The 27310-nt window shown below is 44.9% G+C and overlaps 2 protein-coding genes and 1 pseudogene across 3 annotated transcripts in view; all 3 read left to right on the plus strand.

The window, feature by feature from the left end:
* LOC143025302 (uncharacterized) overlaps positions 1-1009 on the plus strand; it is a 2235-nt pseudogene extending 1226 nt beyond the window's left edge.
* The window catches only part of LOC143025350 (uncharacterized), an 11172-nt gene extending 8211 nt beyond the window's left edge, over positions 1-2961 (plus strand). Inside the window, exon 3 of one of the 2 annotated variants that reach the window (XM_076184867.1) lies at positions 1189-2961. In XM_076184867.1, the coding sequence (XP_076040982.1) occupies positions 1189-1678 (490 nt within the window). In that variant the 3' untranslated portion in view covers positions 1679-2961. The remainder of the gene's footprint in view (positions 1-1188) is intronic. The other variant, XM_076184868.1, reaches the window with a different exon arrangement.
* The window catches only part of LOC143025348 (N-acetylgalactosamine-6-sulfatase-like), a 42443-nt gene extending 20462 nt beyond the window's left edge, over positions 1-21981 (plus strand). Inside the window, exons 2-13 of the mRNA XM_076184864.1 lie at positions 5300-5423; positions 5701-5775; positions 6624-6726; positions 10363-10506; positions 11069-11162; positions 12081-12177; positions 12719-12859; positions 16149-16410; positions 17092-17194; positions 17576-17734; positions 19530-19610; positions 21156-21981. Coding sequence (XP_076040979.1) covers positions 5300-5423; positions 5701-5775; positions 6624-6726; positions 10363-10506; positions 11069-11162; positions 12081-12177; positions 12719-12859; positions 16149-16410; positions 17092-17194; positions 17576-17734; positions 19530-19610; positions 21156-21242 — 1470 coding nt within the window. The 3' untranslated portion in view covers positions 21243-21981. The remainder of the gene's footprint in view (positions 1-5299; positions 5424-5700; positions 5776-6623; positions 6727-10362; positions 10507-11068; positions 11163-12080; positions 12178-12718; positions 12860-16148; positions 16411-17091; positions 17195-17575; positions 17735-19529; positions 19611-21155) is intronic.
* The last annotated feature ends 5329 nt before the right edge of the window (positions 21982-27310 follow it).

Raw genomic sequence — 27310 nt, forward strand, 5'->3', positions numbered from 1 at the left:
CCTACGCGTAATAATTTTTGTTGTAAAATACCTCGTACCTTAAACAAATGACCATTCTTCACCTCCAACTGCACGCCTGTAGTTAGTGGTGATTTTCCTAATGGAAGGTCAAGTCAACTCTACCCGTTTCTTGACAATTTTATTTGTCATTAAAAATGTAGATCTTTTCTGGATGGCTTACCAGGCCTGGGAATAATGATTGAAGCTACCAAAATTTGGCCTCTTGGTGTTCAGATGATGACGCTCGAGCTCTGTTTTTACGTTTGCGACGACAAAGCCAGTGCAGAGCAGGTACTTGAGCCAGAGAATCCACTTTTCATGAAAACAGATGGGTCACAGAGTACAGACTTGACTCGGGTTGACGCAGTCGATGTAAAAATAGATGCGTCAACATGAAACGCATCAAATGACTCGACGCGACTCGCTTGGTGTAAACGTAGCCTAAGTCATCTAACGTAGGACAGAAAACACTTGGTGGTGCTTCTGTTCTATGACGTGATTATCAATAAATTATTTATTTTATTATTATTATTATTATTATTATTATTATTACCGATATTTCTATGATGTGGATGGGTGTTTTTGTTATGTGTCTGGTGTTTCTGTTGTGTGACGTGTTTTTGTTTTGACTTGTTTTATATGGCTTATGTGTTTGTTGCGATTGGTCCTTATGTTGTGTGGCTGCCATTGCTGTTTAGATAGCCTGCGTTTGGTGTCACTGGATTGGTGATTTTGATGTGTGTCTGGAAAAGTCGTAGTCCAGGTGTCGTGGCGCAGGCTGAGGTGTCTATACAGGTGCTGTCACAACCTACAGCTAGGGGCGTAGGTTGAGGTCAGGTTGTAGTGGAGATGAGACATTTTGTAAAATGCTCAAGGATTTGCTCGTCAGAACGGAGAATACATACACACAGATTATATAAATATGGACAACGAGCATCTCTATGGAGCATGCCCATTTGGCGACCTTTCATCCTTAAGGTGACGAGCTGAGAGGGACATGTGGTTGATAAATGGGTTTTATTCTATTTTACTGTTATCATTTACATATGTGTACTTTGATAGCCACGCTCTTTGAAAGTAATGGTTGGGGATGGCTTGGGATACATACAATGCATGCATGCATGTCGATCTGTTAGGTTTTGTAAGGAATAAAAAAAAACAAAAAACTAACGCCATCTTTCGTTGCAGCCCAACGAATAACTCACTGATGTCGATCGACAAGCACGAGTACGACGAACACGACGAGAGTCGACCGAACGGGTCGTACGAAGTGTACGTCGACGAGCAGTACGACCCGCCGACCCCGCAGTGCGAGCTCTCCCTCGACAGCATCTCGAACATGAGCGACTCCACGGCGCAGAGGAAGAAGAGGAAGGTTGACCCCAGCCAGGAGTACTTCGAGAACAGACTCCTCGAGATCTTGGAGAAGAAGAACATTACCGCGCCGCAGCCCGAGCTCGACGAGGACGAACACTTCTTCAAGAGTCTCATCCCGACCATGAAGAAGCTCGATCCGGAGACGCGGTCCCTCCTCAAGATCCGCATCGCCCAGATGGTCCACGAGACGGTCTTCGCGAGTCAGGGCCACTCGGGCGCCAGCCAGCAGACGCCCTGCATCACCACCCACCCCAACTTCCCGGCGCCCTTCCCCAACACGTCCTCGGGGAATCACCAGTAGCCGCCGTCGCCGCCGCCGTCATCGTCGTCGCTTATTCACGGTTGTTGTTGTTGTTGTTGTTGCTCCTTCATCTCGCACTCATTCCCCCCCCGGTTACCACCCCAGCTCCGCCTCTCTGGAGCGTCTTTTGTTAAAGTCTGTCGGAATCTTGTGTTAGGTCAGTGACGCCTGCCGGAATGTTACGCGAGATGGGGTTCACCCCTTTTCACTCCTGAAGGGCATTACCCACATCGTCTGGCATTAGCCAGAATAAAACGGTAGGGTTCAAGCGGCCACGGTAGCTCTCTGTGTGCCATAAACAACCCCCTTAATACAGTGACGCGTTGTGTGAGTTTTGAAGTGCCGTGTGATTCTGTTCTGCAAAGACGGGTCCTCGACTTGATCGAGGTCTCTGTCGATCGAAACCCCACGCTTACTGTGGGGTCGACTCTCAGGTGAATAAAATCACCTGGCGGCGTTCACCACAACAGGGCGCGTCACTCCGTTGATGGGGTTTGGGAGAAAGAGGAGAGGTGCAGTGGCACAAGAGCAATCGGCCCCTCCTCGGGGTGCAAGAGACTTGGACGTCCTCAAGACTGACCTCGAAGAGTTGTCATTCCACACATCGAAATTTCATTTTCAGTCCAAACTAGGTCACCAGTCACACGAAGACCCTTTGCTCCAGTTAACTGATCATGTGAATATTTTGTATTTCTGTCAAGACCCCGTGACCTGGTGGGGGACTGAAGAAGAGCCCAGGTCTGTCACTTCTTTGAAGAGGCCATAGAGAGAAACTAGTCAGGAATGAAACTCGAGACCTTGAACTGTGTCCTCTTTAATCCCTCGGCCCAACCATCCCCCCCCCCCATTATTTCAGGAGCCAATGGAACAGTGTTAGATTTGCTGCTCTCGTTTGCTGAAGGAAAAAGAAAAGCGACGGAATGAGAAATTTTTTAGAGTGAGTCCTGAGGTCGTCTGAAGTCTTGGGGTCGTACCTGACCTCACCCAGGTCGTGACCTCGTCTCTCCTGATGAAGATGACCCCCGCCCACCCACTCATAGGTTGCTCAGCGAGATGGTAGTCACCCACACGTCACCTCATGTTCATTTAATTCTCATACGTCACAACATTTCATTATCATATGTTCATCATCGTCACACGTGCATCACTCCATGCATTTAGTTTATTTCCATCCTCTTCCTCCAAAGGATGAAGAAGGAGGGGAGAAGGGCTCATTTCATAAGAAAACTTGTTAGTTACATTTATTTGTAAGTATTCTTGTACCGTTTCATGTTGACAAGTCAATAAACGAGGATAGATACGAGTTTGTTTCATTGACGATTACCCAAGGAATAAGCTACACCAGATCTCTCTGGGAAGAAACTTTGGTGTCTCTTTTAAGAACATACGAGTGGAGGAGACTCCAAGAGACCACAAGGCCTGCACTGCGAAGTTCCATGTCTTACCACCTACCATGCCTATCTCTAAAGTTCTCATCTCTTAAAAAGAAAGCCATTGTTTCAATACTTACTACATGGTTACCAAGTCTATTCCATTCATTAACCAATGTTGGTAAACCAATTCTTACCTGTTTCCTTCTTAAACCTAAATTTATATTAGTGGTGGACTTTCTCTTTGTCACTGGAGAAGAGCAGGCGCCTGCTTATAGCTCTCTTTATAGGTGAACGAATTACTCTTTATAAAGAGAGAGCTTGGGCATGGTTCAGAGACCGAGTGTCATCCATTCGGGGCTGTACCTCCAGATGAAGGTGAGGGTGTCGATGGGTTTCGAAGAAGGGCAGCGGGTCTCTCAGAAAGACCCCTCTATGTAGGTACCACCAGTCGTTGACTGAAAAAGCGCGCAATAGATACATAAAAGTTTCTGTATATGGCCCACCTTGGTATGCATAACTGTTGACAAAAGAACAACTATGCAAATAATACAGGGTGTTTGGGGGGTAAATTTGACACTTTCGGAAAGGAAAGAAAAACGTATCTTGGTCAAAAATTGATGTATTCTCAAAATTCAAAGTGCATCTCTTAGAGGATATTTTGCTAAATACAGCTCACTCAAAGAAGCCGCCCTGAGCCTCCATCACGGCCTCCATGCGGGACCTGAACCTGCAGCACACGGCCTTCACGGTGTCCTTCGATAAACGCCTGGACACCAGTTTGATCCTGGCAATCAGCTCGACCTTGGTGTTGTAGGCGGTACGATTGGTGTCTTTTTCAGCTGTGCCCCACACATAATAGTCCATGGGTTTGCAAGCAGGCATGTTTGGGGGCCAGATGTTGGGACTGGTGAAGTCGTAGAAGTTCTCAGACAGCCACTTTTGGGTTTTCCCGAAGGTGTGACACGGAGCTGAGTTCTGCTGCCACACATATGGTCTTCCCACAGCCACCCTCTCCACCCAGTGCTTGACAACAGTGGACAGCAACTCAATATAGCCATCTGAAGTGAGTCTGAGTCCCTCTTCAAAGATGTGGGACGGCATGACGTGGCCTTCGCTGGAAACACACCCAAAGACCATCACATTTTGAGGGAACTTGGTCTTCATGAAGCGCGGGACTTAGTGCGGACTGTACTGTAGGCTAGGCACCTGTTCTGCGCGTTGTGCAACTGGTCCTGGCAGAAGTTCTCGTCTGAGAAGAACGAGAGCATCCCCGGGTCGACTGGGTGTTTGACCTCGTTGAGGAGTTTCTTAGCTTTCGTAAGGCGGTTCTCTTGGGCCTTGGCGGTGATTAGTTGGTCCTTGCGCCTCTTGTATGAGAAGTAGCGAAGATCCTCGTTGTAGCGAAGATCCTCGTTCAGCGCTTTCTTTATAGTCGCCACTCCGACACCCATCTCTCTCGCCAAGGTTCGCACTGCCCTGTCTGGATTTTGCCGCACTTTTTTTTTTTTTTTTCCAGCTCGACGAATTTCGTTGTGCGGACAGTCAGAACGCCTGCTATAATCCTTCCTGCTAGCCATTGCTTCCACATCTCCGTCGCAATTCTCTAGCTCACATCTGACGGCCTTCACGGTATTCAAGGAGTACTGAGCTGCAGCTAATATTTCCGAATTGTTTAATCCGGCGCGAATCATCATGATGCAGGTCACTCTCTTCCAGTATTCCGGTGTTTTCCAGTCATCCATATTCTCTAGCTCTCCCATCCACAAATAGTACACAGAATCAGCTATCCGTTCCACTTTACCGCTATTAAATCCTTCATATGGTTCTGAAATGACAGAAGATAAAAAATATATATATATAATTTATCCTTCCTGCTAGCCACTGCTTCCACATTTCCGTCGCAAGTAATGTATACTAAACAACAGCTTTCCTAATATAATCAAAATTAGTTGTGTTTATATATACAAGCCACCGACTGAGTTGGTCCCTGTTTCGTAAAGGGCTTGGCCTTCGGCCCTTATTCAATATCTACAAAATGAGAGACAAACAAACCATTGATTGTCACCTTTTTTATGCTCTCTTTAGAAAGAAAAAAAAAAAAACAATGAGCAGCAAAATAACTTTTACCGCTCTATTGACAAAATGTTCTAATTTGCTTATTTTAAGAAATTATATTTTCTGTAATTCTATTCTTTATATATACCAAGAGACCTATTTTTCACCGGTGGTTTCTGTCTCCCGCCACCAGATGGGGTGGGGTGACCTGGGAACCAACGGTGAGCCGCACCGGGAGACCCAGGCCTTGGACCGGATGGCTCGCGAGGGCATGGTGGCCACCAGTCTCTACACCTCGGCTCCACTCTGCTCCCCCTGTGAGTCGTTGGCAGCGCTGAGGATCTGTCACGCTGGCACGCCAGAGAAGACGGATGGTGGCGGTCATAGGCATTTCTTTGTATTTTGGAATCTCCATACATCGAAAATTCCCAAAATTTATTATCATTTAATAGAATGCTGCCAAACCGATGTCGGCCTAGTTGGCGGTATCGCCGTCCTAGTTGGCAGTATCGCCGTCCTAGTTGGCGGTATCGCCGTCCTAGTTGGCGGCGACGACACTCCCGCCCTAGCTGACCTCTCCTTCGTCCCTTGCAGCTCGCGCCGCTCTCCTGACGGGGCGGCTTCCCCTACGGAACGGTTTCTACTCCGACACCTACCCCGGCAGGAATGGTAAGTCCCCCCACCCCAAGGTCTCGTGTTTACCTTCCCTGGATGGCGTCATACTCTCCTCAAGGTAGAAGTGCTGGTGAACTGACGGCAACGAAGTACAGGTTCACTTTTTTTTTTTTTTTTTTTTTTTTTTTTTTTTGAGGGGAAGGTGTTTCTTCTCTAGTTCATTGGTCATATTCCCAGTAATCAGTTCATCAACCGGGTTGACTGGTTGATTATTTAATTATCGATGCGGAATCCAGGACTGGGAAAACATTTCCCTCTTTATGTTTCCTGGCCAATACGTCCACTAGTCTCTACATTCATAAAAATATTTTCCCTAATATTTTCCACTAGTCTCTACATTCATAAAAATATTTTCCCTCTATTTCATCAAGATTTCTATGTCTAGCAGCGGGTTGCTAGACATAGATCCATTTTTAAATCGACAATTAATAGATATAAATTCAGAATCTACTTTTTTCTTCGTGGTCTAAACAGACTTCCTGATAAGCCTTTCTTTTCAATAAGATCATTCAACTTCTTGGTATCTCCATTTTTTTCAATTCGTTCGCTAAGCTATTGTTATTAATATTATTATACTATTATATATATATATACATATACACACGCATATATATATATATATATATATATATATATATCATATATATATATACATACATATATGTTTATATATATATATATACACATATATATACATATACATACATATATATTTATATATATATATATACATATATATACACATATATATATATATATAAACATATATGTATATATATATATATATATATATATATATATAATCCTGATTTTCATATCTATTTCTTTTTGATCCTCGTCAGCGTACACGCCGCAGAACATCATGGGCGGGATCGCCGACTCAGAGGTCCTCCTGCCGGAGCTCCTGGCCAAGCGAGGCTACACCAACGCCCTCGTCGGCAAGTGGTAAGTCAGTACATACACAGCCATTACATATATATATATATATATATATGTATATATATATATATATATATATATATATATATATACAATAAAAACACTGGGAGCGTGTGTTCACAAATGCGTAAGTAACCACTAGGAAAAGTAAACTAACGAAGCAGAGCGCTTTCGTATAATTACATCTTCAGTGCAGATACAAAGAAGGAATTATAAAATGAAGAAACAAGGTACAGAATATATGACAGTGAAGAGGGCATTCGGAGAGGTAGTGGAAGAAGTACACGTGACGGACGTTTGAACCGTCCTGGTAACCAACAAGTATGGGACAACTGCTCATAATTTATATTATAATTTAAATAATTTTGAAATTTCATGAGAAACATAGCTATCTAATTTGTACAAACCTTGACGAAGATTAACATTTACCCCCTTACTAGATTTGATCAAACTGCATTCAATTAAATTTCTTTCTGTTATGTTGTTGTTGTATGTGATGACTTTAGCGTTATCCCAGTCAACTGGGTGGTTAAAATGGTTCATGTGGTTGAATATACCGCTATACATATATATATGTATATATGTATATATATATATATATAATATATATATATATATATATATATATATATAACCTGTTTAGGGTGGTCAAGGATAAAGACATGATTTCAGTTGCATGTAATTAATTAGTCTTTAGTAGGTGTCAGTGCGTATCTATGAGTTTTGTTTCCGCTTTCTATTTTTTTTTTTTTTTTTCAAAACACTTATTTCTATTGCGTGTAAAATGCTCTTGATAGGAAAATGTTCACTACACAAGCATTTTTCTTCTTCAATTTTTCAAATGTTGGCCGTTCTGCCAGGTGGCTAGGCATGAAGGATCCAAGCTTTTAGTGGGGTTGAGACCTGATCTGTGCCCTTGTTACTGCCACCACGCGTTGACTCTCCGCGGGACTTGAACTACCATCTGTCTGGTTTCTCCTCGCCTCCTGATTTCAAATTTGGGTAGGAGTGGAGGAAGAGAAGGAGGAGGTAGAGGACGACAAGGAGGAAAAGGAAGTGGAGGATGAGGACGACGACGACGACGACGACAAGGAGAACGAGTACGAGGACGAGGAGAAAGAGGACGACAAGGAGGAGCAAGAGGACGAGGAGGAGGAAGGTGGCTTGCAACACTGGCAACCACGAATCTTCTTCGTTAATGACTTGATGGATGAAGAAGCCAAAGCGCTGCACCAATCTCTCCATTGACTGATGATGCCAACTTCATGAAGAGAGCTATTAAAGATGATGAGGATGAATAGAAGTTACTACAAGAAGACCCTTAAGGGATGGATGAATGGCGACCGAGACAGAAAATGAATCGGAAATCAAAAGAAAATGGACAACAGTTAAGGAATGTTCATCATTGATCTATAAGACTGGAAACGAAGCCGTCACAAAGGACCTGTTCACACTAGCGGTTTGAACCACACGGAAACCGCGGCGTTACCACATAGTCAAGGAAAAGCTCCCCCGGTTGTGTGTGAACGCCTACATTGACTTACATCGTAATTAAACAGCGGCGGTTGAAACCGTTAGTGTGAACAGGGCCAAAACCCACGGATCTGGGAGGACCATTATGGGAAACTGGTCGCCAGAAGATATATATATATATATATATATATATATATATATATATATATATATATATATATATATATATATATATATATATATATATATATATATATATGACTGTAGGAAAGAGTTGATGACACATAAGGATGGCATTCCATACATGGGAGCAAGGATGGACAAACTCATCGAAAACCTGATCCGTCCCTGATCTGAGTATGCTGCAGTCCCCCACACAAATAGAAGATATAAGAAAATAAGGGAATTGAGACAGCGGCACCCGAAATGAACATGAGAATGAAGGAGACTGTAAGAGGCCATAAGGCCTACACTAGGCAACTCCATGTCCATTACCACCTGTCATCCCTGTCATTAAGGTCATCGAATTTTCTCTTTAAAACCAATTGTTTCAGCGCTTACTGCCTACTTACTAAGTCTGTTCCATTCGTTAACCACCCTGTTGGTTAACCCATTCTTGCCTATTTCCTACTTAAATCTAAAATTGTCCAATTTAGTGGTTACCAGACAGGACATAAGCCTAACTTGGAACTGCTAACACTGGAAGCAAGAAGAAAGAGAAAGGAGATAGAGCAGTATAGTATTCAAGACAATGAAAGTAACAGAAAAAAAGTACTTGAAATATATGAAGGTATGCAGCTCTCTGAACAAACGGACTTCTTACTCGTGGGTCGACAAGGAAGAAGTAATCGGGAAATAAACACAAGAACTCCCAAGAATCCTTTCCATTCTACCAAAATACTTTGCCAAATGCCCATTTCGCCAAACTCCGAAACCTAAGCTAACCTAACCGAACCTAACGCAATATGACCTAATGTACATACCCTAACATAACGTACCCTAAGTAGATTTGGCAAACTATAATGGGCGGGGAAGTGGGGGGTGGGGTAGTATGTGTGAGTAAATTTTGACGCAGCCCGAAGGGATTTCTCCCCGTCCTCGCCTTATATGCAAAGGGGGACGGAGAGGGGGGGTCGCCGATTAAATGAAGCGGCCTCGCTGTGGATGTACTGTGTCTTGCGACACTGCTTCTGACCCTGGGGGGTGGGCTGGGTGCTGGGATGACCCGTCATCCTGGTGGTGCTCAGATGAGTGGATGGGTGGGTGGGGTGTGGAGTGTATTTAGGGATGAAATGGGTGGGAGTGTTTTTATGCCTTTCCCTTTTTGGCTACCTCCCTTGGAAGGGGGAAAAAGCCTTGGTATATGTATGTATGTATGTATAATGTAATTTGGCGAAATGGAAGATCACCCGCACGTATCCAACTCAGGCCCCTCTGTGGGAGAGTCGGGGGGGGGGGGGGGATCGTTGTCATCTTCCGCACTTGTTCATCCCCGTAGATTTTCATCCACGGAGGCTGGGTGGGTGTTTGTGGGGGAACCCCCCCCCCCTTTTTTTAATTTTTTTTTTATGATATATATATATATGTGTGTATATATATGTATATATATATACATATATATTTTTTTGGGGGGGTGGGGGTGGGGGGGTGAAGTGTCACTCCCATGGGCACGGGCTTTGTTTTGAGCCCTTTCCGTACCGGGTGTCACATTTCCCTCTTTAGTCTGCCTGCTGCCAGGCTATTTTATTAACATCTATCGCTGAAGGGATGACAGACAGTCCGTCATTTCGTTTAGTGACATACGTACACTGGTTTGTTTATATGTTTATTTGATTTGTGTGCTGGTGGCGTCACCGGAAGACTGTTGGTCTCGCATTCACTTATTTGTGGGTTCGAATCCCGCACTCCTCTCCCACTCCCAGTAGTGACAGTTCCATACCAGTCCCAACTGCCTCCAAAGCACATACTATGGCAAAATTGACGTATTTAGCTGTAGATGCTCAGCGCCTCGTGGAGTATGATGCTCCTCACTACCTTGACCTTATTTGTTTGTGGTCAGACACCTGGGTCACGGGGAGCGGTATTGGGACTCGTAACGGAATCGTTAAATATTTTTGTATCGTTCCATCACTAGTTTGTTTATTAATTTGTTTGTTTGTTTGTGGTCAGGCACCTGGGCCACAGGGAACAGTACCTGCCCCTCCGCCACGGCTTCCACCACTTCTTCGGTTCCACGAACTGCCACTTAGGCCCTTACGACGACAAGCGGACCCCAAACATCCCCATCTTCCTGGATGACCAAATGGTGGGAAGGTGAGTGCCGTAACTTCGGTGACTTTGTCTGTGTGTGATTCACCACGGTCTTGGATCATATGTTAGATGTATGTATGATTGTGTGTGAATATGTGCGTGTGTGTGTGTGTGTGTTTCCCTAGCTGCAGTGGCTTTATTTGCATATGATTTACCACGGACTTGGATCACACGTATGTGTGTGATTCAGCGTTGTTTTGGATCACGTGTTGAACTCGTGATGGACGGCTATTACCCTCCCGGATGAGAGCTCAAATCATCCGACCTACGGGAAATGTGACCTTTTACACATACACATAAAACTCCTTGCCAACCCGAGCTGGAGTGCCGGTTCGCAGTGTGTGTGTGTGTGTGTGTGTGTGTGTGTGTGTGTGTGTGTGTGTGTGTGTGTGTTGTCTGATTAAGGTAGCAGGCGAGTCCGATTGGATGCAAACATGCGGACGTATGAAGTTGTGCATCCAGTACTGTCAAAAACTGATACTATTGTCATTTTCATTTTTATTTATTATTCATTTATTTTTTATTTACCTGTGCCTAATGTATCTATTTTCTTCTTCTTCTTCAGATACTACGAGGAGTTTGCGATAAACCGAGGCACTGGGGAGTCCAACATGACGCAGCTCTACGTCAAACATGCTGTCGACTTCATTGAGAAAATGGTATGTGTAACTCCATGTCCCTCAGGTGTACTAATACTTCGAGTCACCTTGTAACATGACTCCCAAGATGATATTCTCATTCTGTTTACACATTTCTTACTTCTATATTCTTGAAGTTCTGTTGCGGTCCTCCACTCTCAATGCTCATTTTACTTCACGTGCCTCGCACTCAAAAAGACCGCGATAATCATGAGTACAATAAGCACATTTCACCTTACACATAAGAACAAGAGACCAACAAAAGACCATAAGGCCTACACTAAGCAGTTTCATGTCCCTAACCATCAGTCATTCCAGCCCATTAAGTTATATTCTATTAAAGCAACCCAATGTTTCATCACTCACTACATTTACTAAATCCATTCCGTTCGTTAACCACTGTGTTGGTAACCTGATATGATGTCCTTACCAGCATCACCCTTGTTAAAGCCCTTGACCCATTTGAATACCTCTATTAGATCACTCCTCACTCTACCTCTTTCCAAAGAGTATAAGTTGAGGTGCTTAAGCCTGTCTTCCTATGGCTGGGAGGGTACACTTCCCACATTTATTCTTAAATAAAGTAGCACTACGACATACACTAACCTTTGTGTTATAATCCCCCAGCCAGTGAAATGAACAAACATAAATTCATTACTAATTGGTGTCAGTATTCTTCCAGGCACTAATAGAAACATAGTAATAATAGTAATAATGATACCAATGATAATAATAATAATTACAAAATAACACTACGACACTAACACTAACACTAATTTGTAACATTACCCTCCCAGTCAGTGAAAGAAGCACACACTATCCTAAGAACATAAGAACATAACATAATATCACTTAACGCTAACGGGTCATTGTTCCCCGAGGCAGTCAAAGACGCAAAGTAAGGAGCACTAATGACCCCCGTTGCACCTCCTGTCACAGGGGGCGAAGGAGAAGCCTTTCTTCCTGTACTGGGCTCCTGACGCGACCCACGCCCCGACCTACGCCTCGGCGGGCTTCCTGCACACCAGCAAACGAGGTAAGGTACCCCTGCGGGGCAACTGAACCTGGCCCACGGCATATTGGAGCCAGGCAAACGCAGATTTCGTTGTTGAATTGGTTCAATATGTTCCTATGTGCAGTAAATCCCTTGTCATTTTTTTATTTTATTTTACAAATGCAAATTCAATGCAATAAGAACGAGATATATTTCAGTTTGGTTGTCCGCAGTATATCATGATCTCTTTCTCTCTCTCTCTCTCTCTCTCTCTCTCTCTCTCTCTCTCACACACACACACACACACACACACACACACACACGTTTTTTTTTTTCAATGTAAGAAAAAGCCAAGAAAAGAGAGAGAGAGAGAGGGGTGGTAAGTGGGAATGGAGTATGTGGGGATGGAATGAGTGGGAGTGGATTTATGCCTTTAACTTTGGCTACCTCCCTTGTAAGGGGGAAAAAGCCCTGGGTATATGTATGTAAGAAAAGGCTGCCTTCATGACTGACTCGTGCGTGTCTGGGGCATTTCTCGATCCTCGTGGCTTGACCTTCTCCTCCTCCTCCTCCTCCTCCTTAGGGCGGTACGGAGCGGCCGTGAGAGAGCTCGACTGGGGCGTAGGGCAGATCCTCGACACTCTTCGTCGGCTCCAGATCCATGAGAACACTTTCGTCGTTTTCGCGTCGGACAACGGCGCTGCCCTCGTCAGCAAAGTGGAAGGTAATACCCTGCAGTCATCAAGGCCGCTGCTGCTGCTGCTGCTGCTGTTGTTATTGTTGTTGTTGTTGAAGGTGTTATTACACTGGCTACTTTTCCTCCGACTGTCGAAATCGGACATCCTGGAGGAAAATAATTTTCATCCAACATATCAAATGATATTTTATGTAAATTGTTGAGATGAAATAGTTTGCTATAGTGATATTAAGGCGGAAAACATTTTGGAAGTGGGGGGATACCGCCAATTAATTGGAGGCTGGAGGTAAAATAGCCCAGTGTGATAATGCTTTGACCGGAATTGAAATATTTATGTTTAAGAAGGAAATAGGCAAGAACTGGTTTACCAACAGAATGGTTAATGAGTGGAATAGACTCAGTATAACCGTGTAATGGGCGCTAAAACATTGGTTGTTTTAAGAGATTAGATAACACTGGGGAACACTCATTTTGTTGCATTTAAAAAAAGACTTTTCTATAGTCAACTTGAGTGTGCTGATTTCAAATCTGAAGTCGGGTTTTGTCTGCAAGCTACAGATTTTATGCAATTTGACATTTTTATTTATTTTTTAAATTTTCGTTATTATAGGAAATTGCAATATCAGCCACAATTCTTTTGTTCACTTGAATCTTAAAACAGTATGAAAGCCATTTCTGTACATTTATTAAGGCAAAAGAAACAGAACATTAACAGAACATCTATCCAAAAGTTAGATTAGCATCCTTCAGAACATCACCACAGCTGATGGAAGCTTATCAATTTCTTTGTGTATTTTTTTCAGGCAGGAATTTGCGTTTGTAACTTTTGCGTTTGTACATTTCATCTGGGCAATTTCGTTTAATGCTCCAGCAGTAGTCAGCCATCATACTTTTGTCCCAGCGCCCTTGGTAGCGTTCTTCCATGATCTTCAGGTCTTGGTGGAATCGTTCTCCTTGTTCGTCACTCACAGCCCCCAGGTTGTCAGGGAACTGATCAAGGTGGCTGTTCAAAAAATGAAGCTTGATGCTCATGTTGCACCCGAGATCACGAAAAGCGAGGAGCATTCTGTTCACAAGTTCACTGTAGTTCTCCGCCTTATTGTTTCCAAGGAAGTTCTGAACGACTGCCACAAAGGATGACCATGCTGCCCTTTCTAAAGCGGTCATCTTAGCAACAAACTGATCATCACGAATTAGGGTTCGAATCTGTGGGCCATCAAACACGCCTGCTTTGATCTTCTCAAATGATAACCCTGGTAAAGCTGTGATGATGTGTTGGAAACATTCACCTTCGGTTTCCAGTGCCTTGACAAATTATTTCATCAAACCTAATTTGATGTGAAGAGGAGGAAAGATGATCTTAGCTCTGTTTACAATTGGGTCTTGTATGATATTTGGCATGCCTGCTTCAAGGGTGTCACGAATAGGCCAGTCCTTCTGGACCCAATGTCTGTCTCGTGCTCGGCTGTCCCACATACAGAGGAAACATGGAAACTTGGTGAAACCTTTCTGTTGTCCAAGAAGAAAGTTGACCATCTTTAAGTCTACACAAATTATCCAATTGTGCTCATGATACTTTAATAAGTCCATGACCATTCTCATATCATCATAGTCTTCCCGCAAATGCACTGAGTGACCGACAGGTACTGCTCCATAAACATTGCCATTATGTAAAAGAACACACTTTAGACTGCGTTTTGAACTGTCTAAAAAGAGTCTCCATTCAGCAGAACTATAGTAAGGTACACCCAGTTCTTTGAGAAGCCCTGGGATGTCATGGCAGTAAACAAACTGTCTGTCTTTTGAAAAGAAGGTCACAAAAAGCTGGTCACGCTTTCTGAAATATGATACTTTAACAGAGTGATCAACAAAATTTCTGCCTTGTAATCTCGATGCCAAAAGCTCTGCTGCTTTCTTTGAAAGACCTAAATCCCGCACTAAATCATTCAGTTTAGCCTGGGGAAGAGGCTTAGGGACGGGGAAAGGTTCAGTGTCTGAAGAACAGTCCACCGATTGTGAACACTTTTCTGACAATTCACTGTCACAACTGTCTTGCTGGCTTGTATCATGTCCAATGTCTTTATCGTCCAATGAAGGCAAGCCTTTGAAAACTGGAACAGGTACTTCTTCAGAGTGCGGAACAGGCCGAATAGCTGAGGGAATGTTCGGATACGTAATCTTATGTCGGTTTTTCTTCCCAACACCCGTTGTGTTTACCATGCAGAAATAACAGTCAGTTACATGGTTGGTGGGTTCGCGCCAAATCATTGGAACTCCAAAAGGCAGACCTTTGCGTTTTCCTTTGGTCCAGTCTCGAAGCATTTCCTCACAATTGTGGCACACAACATGAGGAGCCCATTGCTTGTCTTGATCACCAAGATGAACTTCAAAATATGCCTTGTAGGCACGCTTGACGAACGAGGATATGTTACGTCTCTGACGATTGAGTGTGTAGCATCCACATATGTAGCAGAAGGCATCAGGCTTGTTTCTGCAATGATGTCTCATTCTGGAAGCCATGTTTGAACTGAAACAAAAGAAGAATGATCAAAATATTAGAAGCTATCTATATATATGGCCGTTAAAATGCTTATACATGGTTTACGCAAGTTCACATATGTACAATTTCATTAACCTCAAATTGCATACAAACTAGAGCTTGTAGAGAAAAACTAATTTCAGATTTGAAATCAGCGCCTAAAACTCTTTCAAAATCCGTTAAAATATCCAATGCAACTCAAAGTTACTGAAAAAGTGTTCCCCTGTGTAATGGATAGGGATGACAGGTGTAAGGGACATGGAACTGCTTAGTATAGGCCTTATGGCCTCTTGCAGTCTCCTCCAGTTTTATGTTCTTTGAAGAGATTTTCAAATTAGCCAATAATAGAATGGAGGGCGTTTTACCTCGACAAGAGAAAGAACGGTATCACGTCACAGCCTATCTGCGCCATGACGTCATGTCGTCAGTTTCCTTTCCGGAAGGAACCGAACTCTTCTTGTTTTGACCGTGCTGAAAAGAGCATGGAATTTGGAAAATCATTCACACAGGCAACAACGAGGGGGGGGGGAATCTGAGTGTTTTCGGACGAATTCTGTGGCCGTGGCCGGATGCCTTGGGGGCCGTGGGTCTCAAGTGAGAAGGAGCGAGGCGATACTTGGAAGGACTGGTTGATGGATGAAGGGATTGAGGCCACAAATGGATGGAATGGACAGATGGACTGAGGCTACAGATGAATGAGCTAATTGATTGGACTGGTGGATGAATGGAGTCAGGCTACAAATGGATGGATTGATTGATGGAGGTACTGATCTGCAGGCGGGAGCAACGGGCCCTTCCTGTGCGGGAAGCAGACGACGTTCGAGGGCGGCATGAGGTCGCCGGGAATCTTCTGGTGGCCGAGCACGATCCCCGCCGGCACTGTCACGAGCCAGCTGTGGACCCAGATGGACTTCTTCCTGACGGCGCTGGACATCGCTGGGTTCAAGGAGGACGACATCAAGGACCACCTCGAGGGGAAGTCCCTCGACGGCCTGAGCCTCCTGGACAACTTGAAACATCCGGACGTCATCGTTGACAGGTTTGCTAACGTCCTCCTTTGGGTTTTGAACTCGTTGTCACTGAGTCTGGCGCTGTTCGGTTGACTTTTATTCATTCTTTGTTGATATACGAGCAGTAGATACTCAACGGGGTAAGTGAATATATATGAGTCACGTTGCATAATATTACATATCTAAGCTAGACTTATATCTACTTCATCTCACCCTCCTTCATCTAAATACAGTTTTTATTTGGAGTCAGAAATTTGACGATACAACATTTGGTCTTGATCTTCAGAGAAAATCAATATCTCCTTGATGGTCATGAGAAATTCCCCCAAGAGAGTTAAGTCAGCCAGTCACGCCTCGCAGCCACTGCTCGAGACAGACGACGACTAATATGTTAAACTCAAAGTAACCAAGTTTACCTATAGACAGTCAAGTTAGAAGGGAGGGGGAAAATCCCCCCGTGTTAGCTCTACTATAGCGGCTGACCCTCATTGCCAAACCATGTGCCCTCACAGTGCCAACTATGGAGTCCCCCACAGTGCCAAACCTTGTTCCTCCCTAGTGCCAACTGACCCTCATTGCCTAACCTTGTGCCTTCACAGTACCAGAGTCCCCCTACAGTGACAACTGACCCTCATTGCACCTTCCACAGGGCCAAAGACTGTTCCTCCACAGTGCCAGCTAAATGTCAGTATACCTTGTGTCTCCCGCAGGCCAGTGTTCCTGTACCGAGGTGACCGGCTGATGGCCGTCCGTTCTGGGCCCTACAAGATACACCTGTGGACGTGGAGCACGCCGACATACGAGCTCGAAAAGGTAAAGCCAAGGACTGAGCCCAAGAAACACTTTTTTTTTTCTGCTACCCGCTCTGCAAGGTGGCAAGGCCTTGAATGCCTTTGTAGTTTTTGGGGATGTAAAACCTCATCTGTGCCCTTGTGACAGACGTCGCATCGTGCGTTGGCTCTCTTAGCGGAGCTCGAGCCCCCAACCCTCTAGCTTTTCGCCTCCAGACGGCGGCGCCCTGGTCAGCTCTCAGCCACCCACGCCCACAAAGCTCCTTAGATTGTTGTTTTGCAAGTAAATAAATTATTCCTGAGAAATAACTGGTGATATGAAGTATCTTTTTTTAAAGCCTTTACACCACAGTAAAGCCACGTGTTTCACTTCTTCCTCCTTCTCCCCTCAATCAACAACCAGGGGATCGACTACTGTCCAGGAGCCTTGGTCCACAACGTAACGACTCCGGAGCAGACGAACCACACCAAACACCCGGTCCTCTTCGACCTTGACACGGACTCCGGCGAGCGCTACCCGATCAGATTCTCATCCCCGACCTACAAGAAGGTAGTGCCTGAGGTAGGTACCGTCGATCTGTAACCCACATTTTTTTCCCCTCACTCTCCACTGGCACCGGTGACTTCCCTTGTATTTTTGGCACTCCCCAGCCCCCCTGTGGCTCCTGGAGTGCCTGCCTACCCAAGAACCCGAGGACCTACGATATCCAGAACCCACGTGCCCGGATCAGTGTCAGATAAAACACATCAGTACATATCAACTGTTTGAGGGACTCTTCAAACCTATGGAATAAAACTGTCTGGCGCCAGATTTCTTAAAAGGTCCCTCTGGCCTCCAAAGGGTTACTAGAAGCTCCAGAAGTAGGACAGGACAAGATGAATCCCATCACAGATAGATGGTTATTCATTCAATAGACTCCCTTCCTCAGTCTCTTCTCACGCCCCTTAGCCTACTCTTATCCCCTCTCTACCTCCTGGCTTTTCCTCTTTTTTTTCTTGCTCCCCCCTTCTCTCTCTCTCTCTCTCTCTCTCTCTCTCTCTCTCTCTCTCTCTCTTTCTCTCTCTCTCTCTCTCTCTCTCTCTCTCTCTCTCTCTCTCACACACACACACACACACACACACACACACACACACACACACACACATACCAGCGGCTTGGTGTAGTGACACCACCTTGGACTGGTAACACAACAGTTCCGAGGTCGGTCCCCACATAGAGCTTAAAAAGCATCAGAGCACTGCAAGTCGTCGATCTCTCCCTCAGACAAGAAGTTGTGTGTGTGTGCGCGCACGCGCAAAATCACAGCAGTGCCCTTAGATCGGGTCATATATGCAATGGAACTCGCATCCGGGAGGGTAACAGCTGTTGATCACTAGTCCGGCACGTGACCCAAGATCACACTCACACTTCAGAACTGTGGAATGACTTTACTCGGCAAATGCACAGATCTTCGGAGCAACATGGAGGAACAAACGATCCAGTCACACAACATCAACAAATTGAAGAGAGGCAGGGAGAAAGAAAGTACATAGAAAAATTTAACTAATATACCATCTATGAAGACCTCATTTCGTCCTAAGTCCAGAGGAGACAGAACTAGCCCTGACACCTTTAATGAATCGGATCTGGAGCTTCTAAGTAACCGCCAACCGACGGGTGTGGAAAAATAAATAATTCTGTCACTGTGTCTATCTTCAATCACATGTACATCAAAACCCTCCTGATACCAATGCATGGCAGCAACATGTGGAAGAACTTGATTTTCCAAATTATACGACTATTTCAGTCGTCTTTAATGTTGGTGTTTTATTCCCCCCACAGACAGACACTTCACCGGCAAAGATACACGTCTCCATCCCTTGAGGGTTTTGTATTACCACGAAAACAGACAAAAAGATCTAAGAAAATAAAATTATATACAAGTACATAAATAAACTAATATAATAAGTATGTAAATAAATACATAAACAAATGCAAAGATAATTTATAAGAAGAGACTTCTTCCCCCCTAATAAAGGAGGTAGCCATATTTCTCCCATCCGTCAGCCATTTCCCTTTTTAAATAAGTACATACATATACCAAGGGCTTTTCCCCCCTTACAAGGAAGGTAGTCAAAATCAAAGGCATAAATCCACTCCCATTTCATCCTCACATACTCGATTCCCATTCCATACTCCTCCCTCCCTCCTTTCTTGGCTCCTGGACGAAGCGGCCTTCAATAAGTAAAGTCAATAAATATCGAGAGAAGAAGAAAAAATAAAATTGAAAATATGGTCGTTTCTCGGTCCCGCTTGTTCCCGACCTCACTGAGTGACGACCCCTTCTTAATGAGAAATCTCTCTTCTTCTTGGGCAGCTCCTGGCGATCGTCCATCAGCACGAGAAGACCATGGACCTTGGCAAACCACAGCTCAACTGGTGCGACCCAGCTGTCATGGTGAGTGACGACTCGCATCCTGACCACCTTCTACTCTTCGCCTCCTCTTTCTATTCTCGCATAACTCTCCAACTAGCGAGGACCTTTCTACAGATCTACAGTCGTTCCTTTGTTATGTTAAAGATGTATAAGTGTCCTCTCGACCGGTTTTTCCTTCCGAATCCCAAGTGTAGGGTTTCCAATCCCTTTCACCACCTATCCCAAGTGTACTTATGTACTCCTCTTCTTTAACCTCCCATAGGAGACTACCACTTCTCTAACTCTGAATAAAATCGTCATTTATACACTTACCATCACTCGTTTTCGATTTGCGGCTCCCATTTGGGAAACTTTGTGCCCCCATCTCCCCAGGGGTCGACTGAGGACCCCCCAAGGGAATGAACCGCTGCCCTGAAGTGGCGGTTAATAGGCCGACGTGGGTCTAACAGCCATATATACGGGAGGCGTGACAAACAGCTAAACGAAATGGCTACATGGGAATGATGAGTACGGAAGGTGCACAAGGTATTCAGGTTCTTAACTCTGTTAACCCGTTCAAGCTCAGTTTGTTCGCAGGTTAAAGTGCGATTGTTAACCTACTCCAGTCAATGGCGGGTGACGCGCATCCTCCTACTTGGCATCACATTTGGGTCAATGCGTTGGTTGTAGGTTCGGCTAAAATGATCGGCCTCGTACTTTGCAGCTCGAAGCCAAACAGCCCCATTATTCATAAACAATTAGTGGCCGAGACAATCGTTTGACGATCATCGTTGAGCCATGAACGATCATCGTTGAGCGATAGTCGCACCGAGCAAAACGTACCAGTAAGACTCGTTTTTCTACGGTTGGGGCTCTGCTGGCGCCAGACGATTTCATTCAGTTGTGGGAGACCTTTGGCGCTCAGGTCGTTAACGGGGCCACAATTGGGGAAGTAGCGAACCGACCAGTAATTGCAGAAGTCTCCCTTTAAGCCGCCAGACGGCTTAAACGCTATCTTCGAAAAAGTATCTGATATTTTTACGTAGACTTACCTCTTAGATAAAGATGATGATGCGACGCGTTGCCGTCGATACTTTAATTATGCAAGTGTGATTCATCAATTGGGTCTTGGACCACTTGCTGGAGTTCGTGATCAACAGCTATTACCATCCCGAATGAGAGCTCAGAGATCTCATGGCCCGATTTACGAGTAATGCTGTGACCTTACGCACACACATCCAACTCCTTGTCCACCAGAGTTGGAGTGGCGGCTCGCAGCACAGAGATACGAACATTTCCAGCCTTGGACGGGACTCGAACTAGGGCCGCTGAATTAGCGGTCAAGAACTCTACCACTGCACAATCGAGCCGTGAGATGGGATGAACAAATGTGATTTTATTTAGCATGTCAGCCGATCGAAAGAGCATTACTTACCAAGATGTCCATTTGCGTTCTTTCTTTCGTTCTTTTCAGGAGTATTATTATTATATTTATTATTATTGTCATTATTGATATTATTGTTAACATTAATATGAATTAGCTAATATTAACTTGTCCATTTATTTTCCTTTTGTTCTTTTTTCCAGCACTGGGCCCCACCCGGTTGCAAAGAACTCAAGAAATGTCTTCCAGTTCCAGCTTCCAATCCCACAAAGTGCTGGTGGCCACACTAAGCTCCAGCAGCCATCTTAGAAAAAACCCCTCTTCCTCGTGATAAATCTCCATTCTTCTTTCTTCTGAAACCTTTAGGTTTAAGAAGGAAATAGTCAAGAACTGGTTTACCAACATAGTGGTTAACGAATGGACTAGACTTAGTTAACATGTCGTGAGCGCTGAAACATTTGTTTTAAAAGAAGATAACTTCATGGATGGAGATGACAGGTGGTAAGGGACATGGAACTGCCTAGTTTAGGCCTTGTGGTCTCTTGCAGTCTCTTCCACTCTTATGTTCTTAAACCGTTACCCGCTCTGCGAGGTGGCTAGGCATGAACGCCTTTGTCGGAGCAAATCGGGGGATGTATGGCCTTATATATGAAGTTATTACTGCTGCCGTCACGCGTTGACCTTCTAGCGGGACTCGGGTCGCCACCCATCCATCCATCCATCTGTCTTCCCACCTCCAGACGCTGGCGCCCTGGTCCGCTCTCTGCCACCTCCACAGCGCCTGATGTATAGATTGAACACATGTTATGCCGACCCCCCCACCCCACCCCTGGTCTACAACTGTTACTCATTTTGGTGCTATATTTTATTTTTCCATTTTTTGTGATATTTGTGCCTATGATCTGACCCCTGATGCCCTTAAAGCACAGACTACTATATTCAGTGCCCTACCTCATAACATCCTTAAGGGGTTTTAAAGGGTGAAAGAGAGATTTGTAAAATAAAAGAGGGAAAATCAAGGCAATAAATTCTCATTAACCTTGACCTCCTTGAGGAGTTTTCGTCGTCTTTAAGATAAAATTTTCTCGGTGCGATTATCGCTCAACGATGATCGTTCATGGCTCAACGATGATAGTCAAATGGTTGTCTAGAGCACTCATTCTTTGTTTTTGAATGATGGGTTGTTTTGCTTCAAGCTGCAAATAACGGACGAGGCTGCTGATCATTTGAACTGAACCTACCAACGCGTTTACCCAAATATGCCGCCAGGAGGCAGAGTGTGGTGCCTTCAAAGATTTTATTCTAGTTAACACCGAGCCTTTTTGGGGGGGAGGTACAATCTAAGAATTGCTTCATAGTATAGTGATTTTATTCCGGTTGACTCCAGACTGTTTTATTCAGCTGAGGGGGGGGGGGGAGTCTCCGCAATTCGAAAGTGCTCAACGAAAGGAGAGGGAGCCCACTGCTGAATAATATAGTCTGGCGATGGAACATAAATGGCATGGCATGTTTGTAGCCCTTCCCTGCCAAAGTCTGTACATACGAGTTTCATTCTGGCTGCCGTCAGGCGATTTTATTCAGCCGATGGAAACTTCCGGTAGTCAAAGGAGTTTGTGCTTAAACGACGGAGGAGGCTGGAGTGTCGTGTACTTGCCTTAGTGCAATGTACAGGGAAATAAGATTTACGCTGACCCCGTGTATGTCCCTATTGGTCACAGAAGCAGTTAAGGAGAAATTGTAAGAATTGTAGCAGGAAGGAAGAAAAGAGGGTCGCCTTGTCGATGAAGTGGCTGGCCCTGCTGTGGGTGTGCTGTGTCTTGCTGCATTGCTTCTGACCCGGGCAGGTGACAAGGATGAGCCTTCATCCACAATGAGCTAAGATAGAAGGTATGGTGGGTAGGAGTGAGTGCATGCCTTGTCTGACCACCCCTTATAAGAAGCTTAGTGGTACACAGATAGACAGATAGCATGTAGGGGGGATGGTAGAAGTGGTTAGCATTCTTCGTTGAGTAGACACGAGTCTCCAATCACAAAAGAACGCTGAGTGACTCTGGTCCACAGGGGTGTCCTTGAAAACACGTGGGGGTTCCACCAAGGTCACCACGTACAAATTTCACCACCAAGGTCGTGACTTGGTGCCATTGGGTGCAATATATTGGCGCCAACTGGCTTCGGATTGACACCAAAAGAGTGCCAACTGGTATGATGCCCCTCTCCAACCCCAACTCCCTTCGCTCTTCTTCTCGGAGCGGGCCTCTGCGGGCATTCTACACATTTTTTTGTCCTTTCTGCTACTCTTTGTAGATAAAGAATATATATATATATATATATATATATATATATATATATATATATATATATATATATATATATATATATATAGAGAGAGAGAGAGAGAGAGAGAGAGAGAGAGAGAGAATTGATTAACTACTTTTTTCTGATATAGTTTGTGATCCCGATTTTCAAGATGAAGAACACACTCCAGAGCATTTCCATGGCCAATGACGATCAATCATAAAATCGTTCGCTAAGATGGTCTGGTCCTGTTAATTAAAACTCAAAATAAGTTACCGGACCGCGATACAACTACTACTACTACTACTACTACTAATACTACTACTTCGCATGTGGTACTGTCTTCCCTCCTCATCCTCGGTGACGCGCGAGGCACCTGGCACTCGTGCCAAGGCACTGCGGATGACGTCATATGGCGTCATGCCCGCCATTCACACTCGTGTGTGTGTGTGTGTGGAGGGGAGGTGGGGGTCCGTATCTGACCATCGGATGAGATTTGTCCGCTGCCGCAGGATTAAGTTAGGTTGGGTTGAGATGAAGTAGGTCAATACAGGTCAGGGATTCCACAACATTTAATTGTTCGCTGACCCATTTGCCTTCATTAATAATGTCTACATATGTAACAGAAATAATAATAAATAATTGTAACAATGATAATAATAACAACAATAATAGCAATAATAATTAGTAATAATAATAATGATAATAAAAATAATATTAATAATTAAAAATAATGTACGGCGCTGGAGCTTCTCGATTTTTTTTTTTTTTTTTTTCAAATCTATGAGTGGCATTAGAAAAAGAGATAGAGAGAGGGGGGACACAAACGACGCCAACACGAATGCGGCCGTCGAAGGCTCCAAAGCATACGCAAAGGTGAAGGCAAGCGCGAGTCTCGCTTGTTCCGGGGGGGGGGGGGGAGTGCTCGACACAACGGTGTTCTTGGGCTCTTGATCTTGCTTGTGTGGTGGGGTTGCGTGTGTGTGTGTGAGGGGCAGCGGGTTGTCTGCGCTTCGTTCGCTCGGCGACGGAAAATGTGGGGCTCTGGTAAGCAGGGAACCTTTAGTAGACGCTCCTCCTGGACTCAGGCAGGTTATTGTTGATTCGAAGGAATGGTGGTCCACACAGACCCAGGATCGAATCAACGCGACACCTCAACGATAGAGATGAGAGAGAAGTTTGCAGGAGTGACGAGACAGAGGTCGGCACAGTCGTGCTCCTGAGGCCTTGGTCCAGCAGTGGACTCGGAGGGCTTGACGGCAACGTCCCGAGCCGAAGCAGCGTGAGGGAGGGAAGCTTAGTTTCTTTCACACGCATCGACTTTTTGCCGTGCGCTGTCCACGGCAAGACGTCGTGCTATGAAATAACCATGGGTGTCTACGGACGTTTGCACACGTGGTCGTGTACATGGTTATTTGAGAGCACGACGTCGATCCGTGTGAGAAGAGCGGACGTGGACGGTAAGCCGCCCTTTTGGCTACTTTCTCCTCGAAGTTCAGTCACCCGTTTAACGACGACTGGCATGAGTAGTAGATCTGACAGACATCCTCTAAGGCAGTGGTTCCCAAGTGATCCTACATGACGCCCTAACCCTTTTGGCTTCCAGCAGACCCGCATGCCCCCACCCTCCCCCACCCTTTTTGTGTCTATGTGATATAATACACACACACAAATATATATATATATATATATATATATATATATATATATATATATATTAATAGAACACGGGTAAAACGACAGATACTTGTTCTTGGAATAATTCTATTATTGTTAGTAAACAATGATTTGTGAGTAGATGACTTGGCACCCCCCCCCCCTTGTATCCTCCCTGGAAGGTGGGCGACCCCTAGTTTGGGAACCACTGGTCTAAGGGGTCTCTTCAGGACGTGCCTCCCCCTCTGGAGATCGGCCTCCTCACTTTATCTGACAGCTCATTCCCTTCGGAATGCCTTCCGAGGTTCCTCCCTCTTTTTTCCGAAATTCATTTGGATTGAGTCATCTTGGTAAAAAAAAAGAAAAGAAAAAAAACAAGGGGGGGGGAGTCCCCAACTACCACTAATATATCTTCCGTGCATAAGACGGACCCATGCTCAAGAGACGTTTATCGCCAATATAGTGAAGTGATTTTATCAATAATGACAGGGTCAGGTGGATAGCAAGTACCCAACAGAGACATTTTGAGATTTCTTGGTCGATAATAAGACCACGGGAGGGATGAGAGATGTCGATAATTGTTTTTTTAACCATACATTAGTACATACTAGTCATGTGAAGGCCCTTTCAGCACACATCTCGCTGATGCAGCGCCATCCCGACGCACCAGCAGAAACGCAGCGAACCCTCGGGCTAGCGGGAAGTAAGGCTGCTGGCTATCAATAGCTCTTTGCTGCATCCGCTTTACTCCTCAACCTTTCAAAATACTTCCAGAACTCGACGCCAAAAACACACGATGACAATAGACAAACAAACAAATACACAACATTAATGTTAACGCAGCACTTATTTAGGAGAAAAACGCCGAGTCCTCTTTCTATCTTCATTCATGGGAAATCACCGCTCGCTCCCGGCCCCCTCCTCCCCCTCCGCCTCCGTCTCCTCCTCCTCCTGTCAGGGCTGCCAACCTTTCGGGACGCGGCAGCTCAAGGCGGCGGGCGAAACTATCAACGCCAAGCGTCTATATTTTTATTTCTACGACATCTGAGCGCAAAGGGAACTTTCCAAAGGCCCCAACTTCACAGGACGGATGGTTAGGTTGCTTTCTCCCTTCCTGCCGTGGGAACAGCCCCAACTCCACAAACACGTCAGCAAACGACAGCAATACCAGTAGTCCAGCCTCCTCTCGATGACTGAAATCCTCCGGGTTGCCTCGACGTTCCCCAGATACTTCTCTCTCTCTCTCCCTCTACGTCTACAGTTTCACGATAGTAATGCAAACCAAGAGTTACTATCGCCACCCAAGGGGATGAAGCGTTTTGGAGTTAGATCACGTCACGCGACCTCCAGTTTCCCTGAGGGTGACGCGAGCCGACCGGGGCTCTTGTTTTGTAAACAAAGGCACCAAGAAAGGACCTCGCGTTGCGTAACCTGAGGCTCGCAAATGATGACGACGACGACAACGACCCTGGAAGTGTAACAAGATACCATCGTGAGCTGAAAAGAACACCAAGTCCACGAATTCAAATCATTGTGTCTGGATCTCATGTACATGTGTGTGTACAGTATATATATATATATATATATATATATATATATATATATATATATATATATATATATACACACATATATATACATATATATATATATATACTATATATGTATACACACACACACACACACACACACACACATATATATATATATATATATATATATATATATATATATATATATATATGTACAGTATGTATGTATACACTTTCAGGCACACACACACACACAGGTCAGATATGATGAATAAGATATGAAGTGCAGGAAAGATAAGACAAGTGAAGGGACCTGCTTTCAGTAGCCTCATTGTCTCTCTAAATGTAGCCTTCCGCTGCCCAAGGGTGGAGTGCCACGGGATGAATGAAATCGCCTGTCGACAGCAGGGAGAGTTTAGGGTAGAGTGCCACCGGGTAAGGAAGGGGGTCAGTCGAGAAGATTTCTCATCTTGATCGGTTTCTTCGTCACCGTGAGGTCGAGTGGTAACGAGATAAATAAAATCACCTGGCGGAAGTGACCAGAAGATGCAGGATTCAACGAGATGGGTTATGGGGCCTTCCCTACCATGGGGTTGCCACGGGGGTGAATAAAATCGCTTGGCGGCAGAGAGGATGAAATATGTAGTGCATGATAGGTTATAATGCCTTGGCTACTGAGGGGATGCCACGAATGTGAATGAAATAGCCTGACGGCAGGTTGGGGGGGGGAATGGAGAGGACCTGACCCGTGCTGAAGGTAGGGGCGGGGGATTGAGTTAACAGTGTGCCCTCCCCCCCCTTCTCCCCACGGGGGCCGCTCGGAAAGACAAGAAGAACAACAATCACGGAGATCATCAACAATTAATCATCAGCAA

The sequence above is a fragment of the Oratosquilla oratoria genome, chromosome 5, assembly GCF_046742065.1.
Source record: "Oratosquilla oratoria isolate Oo_2021 chromosome 5, ASM4674206v1, whole genome shotgun sequence".
Taxonomy (NCBI): domain Eukaryota; kingdom Metazoa; phylum Arthropoda; class Malacostraca; order Stomatopoda; family Squillidae; genus Oratosquilla; species Oratosquilla oratoria.